The 5,098-nt window shown below is 44.8% G+C and overlaps 1 protein-coding gene across 1 annotated transcript; it reads right to left on the bottom strand.

The window, feature by feature from the left end:
• Nucleotides 1–264: 264 nt before the first annotated feature.
• LOC113342370 lies at nt 265–4,371 on the bottom strand. Its single transcript, XM_026586929.1, has one exon. The coding sequence runs from the start codon at nt 4,369–4,371 to the stop codon at nt 265–267; it is 4,107 nt and encodes a 1,368-aa protein (XP_026442714.1).
• Between the last annotated feature and the right edge of the window lie 727 nt (nt 4,372–5,098).

Genomic DNA, 5,098 nt, shown 5'->3' with positions numbered 1-5,098 from the left:
CAACCACGTGAGTAAGGCCAATGCCGGAGACCCATATTGCATCATCTGTCACGATGAAGCTTCATTTGAAACGATGAAGCTTCATTTGGGCATGGCCATTGCAAGATGCGGCCTCGGGAGCTGGTGAATGATTTCTCCTCCCCTAATCTAATTTGTAGAAATGCAATTTTTTTTTACTCGGTCAAAAATGAATTGATTAAAAAAGCGAAAACACAAGGGGGAAGGTCTCAGAAGCCTTAGCCAGGGGGCCAAAAGCTTAGGAGCCTATTTGAAACGATAATACAAAATGCCAGGCCATTCTACAGAAGGAATGAAGGCCGGCCTACCCTCATAAAATTCAAAGATGTCTTCGGCTATCAAACAAGCTCTCTTGGCCAAGGCGTCCGCAGAAAAGTTGACTTCCCTATAGCTGTGAATATAACGAATGTTGGAGAAGAAGCGGTTTGCCATGAGCCATTTTTGTCTTAGCTGCCAAGGAAGTTCATTTTTCTGAAAGGCCTGTATACAACTCATCGAATCAGAACGTATGCAGAGATTTTTAATGTCCCACTTCTGAACCACAATTGCTCCGTAGATAACAGCTGCTACTTCTGCGTAGAAGTTTGTCTGCCAGCCCAGACCAACAGAAAGAGTTCCCAGGACCGTTGAGCTTGAATCGCGAAATATTACTCCTGAGCCTGCTTGGCCTGGATTACCCAACGAGGCTCCATCGCAGCATATCAAGATTTCTTCAGGATTAGGAGGAGTCCAGCTTATCTCCACCGGGATGTTGATTTTGCAAGATCTGTGTTGAACCCTGAAGTAATTTAGAATCCTCAAGTCATCCTGAGAGTTGTGCATATGCCCTTTCATCCGGCTAGAATTGTCTCGAATTATTTGATAGACCCTTCCTTTGAAGCCTAGCCAGGTCACCGGAGCATTGTCAAAGTAATTTCTGTTCCGAGTCTTCCATAACTCCGTTGTGATGGCAAGATTTGCCACAAGCCACAAATCTTTTATCATCCTGCTACGGCCCTTTGCGGCCTTGTAAGAGTTCACAAGGTCTTCTTTAGGATTGATATTGAAGAGACCAGTTAACCAAAACCAACCCCTTTTGGCAAATCTACAATGCCAAGTGATATGGTTGAGAGACTCGCAATCTCTTCTGCAGAGCCTGCACATCGATGGCATGCATCTACCTGTGTTTTTAATCATTTTATCCTCAGTTGCACAACACTGGCCCATCCATATTTTCCAATACTGCACGCCCAAAGTTGGATGGACCGTCTTTCTGTTAAAAAGGATCGCTGCTGGCTGGATTTCCCCTGACGCTTTTATTGCAGCCTTGGCAGATTTGACCGAGAAAACTCCCTTCTTGTCCAAGTCCCAGATTCGGTAGTCTTCCCCTCCAGGAATGATTGGAAGCTTCTCCATATCAATGCCACAAAGAACCATTAGACTCCTCGTTGAGGGAGGAATTACCCAAGACCCATCCTCAGTAATGTCACTAACCTTTGCTTGGAAATCTTTAGGACCTTTGGAGGAGAGGCCCAGCTTCCCAGCAATCGAGAAGTCCCCACACCAGTTGTCAAAGAATAAAGAAGTATTCTCGCCATTTCCTATGATAGATCTTGTGTGTTTTTGCACAAATTTGAAGACGAGTTTGATGCCCGGAAAAACAGAAGAGCCCAGCTTGTAGTCGATCAGGTTGCCATTGTTTTTGAAAAATTTGGCTCTCAGGAAACGAGCCCAAATCTTGTCTGAATCCCTTATGGAGACCCAAAGCTTCATCAACATAGCCTTGTTAACGTCCAAAAGTTTCTTGAGGCCTAGGCCTCCCTCCCTTTTGGGACAGCAAAGGCTTTCAAAAAGAACAGTGAAGTACTTACGCTTATCCGCATCTCCTGACCAAAGGAAATTTCTGATGGCTCTCTCAACTCGTTTGATGGCAGTGCAAGGCCATTTATAAACGGCCATGGAATGGGTAACATAGCTCGAGATTACTGACTTGATTAACACCAGCCTAGCCTGAAAAGACAGAAGCTGACCTTTCCACCCCGCTAATTTGTCCATAATCTTCTCCACCACCTGACGGATGTGGATGTGCCGAACTATGCCTGGCTTCAAGTTTATGCCCAGGTATCTATCGGGAAAATGAGCTCTTTCCATGCCCAGAAAATTGGAGATTGCTATAGCCCTTGAGGCCGAACCTCCTCCATAATAGAATTTGCTCTTGGCAAAATTCACACATTGGCCAGAAGCCATCTTGTAAATGTTCAAAATATCAACCAGATTCCGAAGGCTTTGCCAATTACCCCTGCAGAAGACAAGGATATCATCTGCAAAGAGCAAATGGGTAGGAGCAACCCCCTTCTTACTGACCATCCAATGCATACTACGACGAGCAAAGAGTTTAGACAAATTTCGACTTAGGACATCCTCAATAAGAACAAAGATCAAGGGGGAGAGAGGATCCCCTTGACGAAGACCCCTCGAGATGCTGAAAAAGCCTTCAGGGCTGCCATTGATCAGGATGGAGATACGAGCCGAATCAAGAATGCTACGAATCCAAGTGCACCAGGTTTCAGAGAATCCATACTGCCGAAAAACCTCAATAATGAAATCCCAACTTACTGTGTCAAAAGCTTGGGCTATATCAAGCTTGATACCAACATTGCCATACTTCCTATCCGAATTGAGCTCATTGATTAGTTCAGACGCGAGGGCTATGTTTTCATGAATGTTCCTTCCTTTCATAAAGGCTACCTGCTCTTCTGAAACCAAATCATCTAGAACAGAGCCAAGCCTTGTAGCCATTATCTTTGTGATGATTTTGAAGAAGAAGTTGCTCAGGCCAATGGGGCGGTAGTCCTTGATAGCATCAGATTTCTTGTTCTTTGGGATGAGCACCATAAAACTCGAGTTAATGCCTTTTGGAATCATTCTCATTTCCCAGCAATTCACTATGGCTTTGTAAAGGTCTTCAGAGATAATGTTCCAGCAATGTCTATAGAAAGAACCTGGAAAACCATCCGGCCCTGGAGCTGAGTCTGCTCCCAAATCGAAGACCGCTTCTTTTATGTCTTCCAAGGAGGGCACAGCATCCATAGAGGCACTCTCCGAGGTAGAAATGCTGGCATGCGGGTAATCAAACAGAGAAGGATTTATGTTGACATTGCCACCATTAAATTTCTCCTTGTAGTGATCAATGATGAAGTCTCTAATGTCCTCCTGCACAGTCAAAGTAGAGTTAGAAGAGATCTTGAGCTCTGAGATGGTGTTTTGGCCCCTTCTCAATCTGATGGAATTGTGGAAAAAACGAGTATTTTGATCCCCTTCTTCTAGCCAAGAGATTCTTGATTTCATTCTCAGCATACTGGCTAGCTCCAATCTCACATCGTCTGCAGCCTTCCGAGCATCTTCCACTCTAGTGAATTGGACTTCATCCGCTGGGTCGAAATCAAGAAGATCAGCTTCAGAATCCAGCCTGAGCTCAGCTTGCTTCAGTCTGTAGTGAACATCTCCAAAGACAAGTCTGTTCCAGGCTTTTAGAGCATCTTTAAGTCTTTTTAGCTTGCCGTTGAACACGAAAGGGGGAGCACCAGCCATATTTTGATTCCAATTATTCTCCACCATGTTTAAGAAACTCGGATGCGATTGCCACATCTTTTGGAATCTAAAGGGAGCTCTAACCGGTCTCGAGCTGTGAAAATCAAACCCAATGAGGGGGGAGTGGTCAGAACAAATCCTTGGGAGGGCTTTGCATCTCCAGTTGGCAAATTTGTAATGCCAAGCATTATTCACCAGAGCTCTATCATGCTTAGAGACAATGCGACGTCTTCCTTTCTGACAATTGGACCAGGTGTATTTCTTGCCTATTGCATCAGCCTCAACCAGTCCATTGTCAGATATCCAGTTCCTGAAATCGATCATGTAAACTTCTTTATTCGGGATACCGCCTTTTTTCTCTTCAAGGCGCAGAACACAGTTGAAGTCCCCCACCACCAGCCAAGGAATAGATATGGAGCCTAAACCTAGCTGACTCCAGAGCATTTTTCTTGAAACAGCGTTGAAAGAAGCATGCACAGCAGTGATAAAATTCCCATCCACATCAATAGTTATGGCTTGCTTGGAAGAAGAAATCACCGTCGGTTTTGGGAGAGTGTTTCTCCACAAGATCCAGATATTACCTTTGGTACCAACCACCTCATTTGTGATGACGTCCTCACAGAATCCAACCAACCTTAAGGATTTGACATATCGAACTGTGCAAAAAACTTGCGTTTCAGCGAGACAAATGATGTCAGGGGAGTGCAAATTTTGGAGCTCTTTTAGCTTGGCCTTTGCACCATCTTTGGCTAAGCCTTGAGCATTCCAAAAGAACACACGCATTAAATAACCAAGTTAGTAGAAGGGCTTGCTGAACCCTTGTCATCCTCCTTGTCGGCCTTCGGTTGTTGTTTCTTTTTCTTTGTTGTAGTCTTCGTAGCCTTCTTGATTGCCAGAATGTCGGCCTTCTTCTTTTCAGCTTGGTCTCGTTTCAGGCGATCCTCTTCGTCTTTGGCAGCCCCCCACACCAGTTTGTTTGTCTCTTCCACTACTATGTTAGACTTGTTCTGAGGCAGAGTAATATTGGCTTCCTCCGTATCGTTAGCTTCTTCAGCAGCACTTGGTAAGAACCTGTTGGATGTCTCCAAAGCTTCCCTATCTTTGGGAGGGGAAGGTCTTCTTGTTGTTTTAGTTGGGGGACTAAAACTCTCGTCAACATTTAGAACCTGGGAGATAGAAGTGACCTCCTTGTTGGAAATAATATCCCCATCAGTTTGAACCGGGCCTTCCACTTGTTTGTTTCTCTCTTGGATGTTGTTGTGTATAGTTTGAAGCTTAGCCAGGGCCAACTCATGTTGGGATTTAGCTAACTTAGCCACTGAGGACAAGTCATCAGCTAACCTTATCTGATTGTTGTATGATGTCAGGAGATCCTGATTTTCCTTCAAGATCTGGTTCTCCTCGTCCTCGTCAGCTTCAGAAAGGGACTTAAATAAAGAGCCGTTGGAAGTTGTCCCCTTGGGAAGAGACTCGACTGGCATTGGCCCCATGGAAAGAGAGTTGACAGGCA

Source organism: Papaver somniferum, unplaced genomic scaffold (assembly GCF_003573695.1).
Source record: "Papaver somniferum cultivar HN1 unplaced genomic scaffold, ASM357369v1 unplaced-scaffold_3801, whole genome shotgun sequence".
Lineage (NCBI taxonomy): Eukaryota > Viridiplantae > Streptophyta > Magnoliopsida > Ranunculales > Papaveraceae > Papaver > Papaver somniferum.
Note: the sequence above shows the minus strand (reverse complement) of the source record. Positions and strands in the feature narration are given on the sequence as shown.

What these genes read in the sequence shown, in the direction of transcription:
- LOC113342370 (XM_026586929.1), bottom strand. Translation starts at nt 4,371, where the DNA reads ATGCGTGTGTTCTTTTGGAATGCTCAAGGCTTAGCCAAAGATGGTGCA.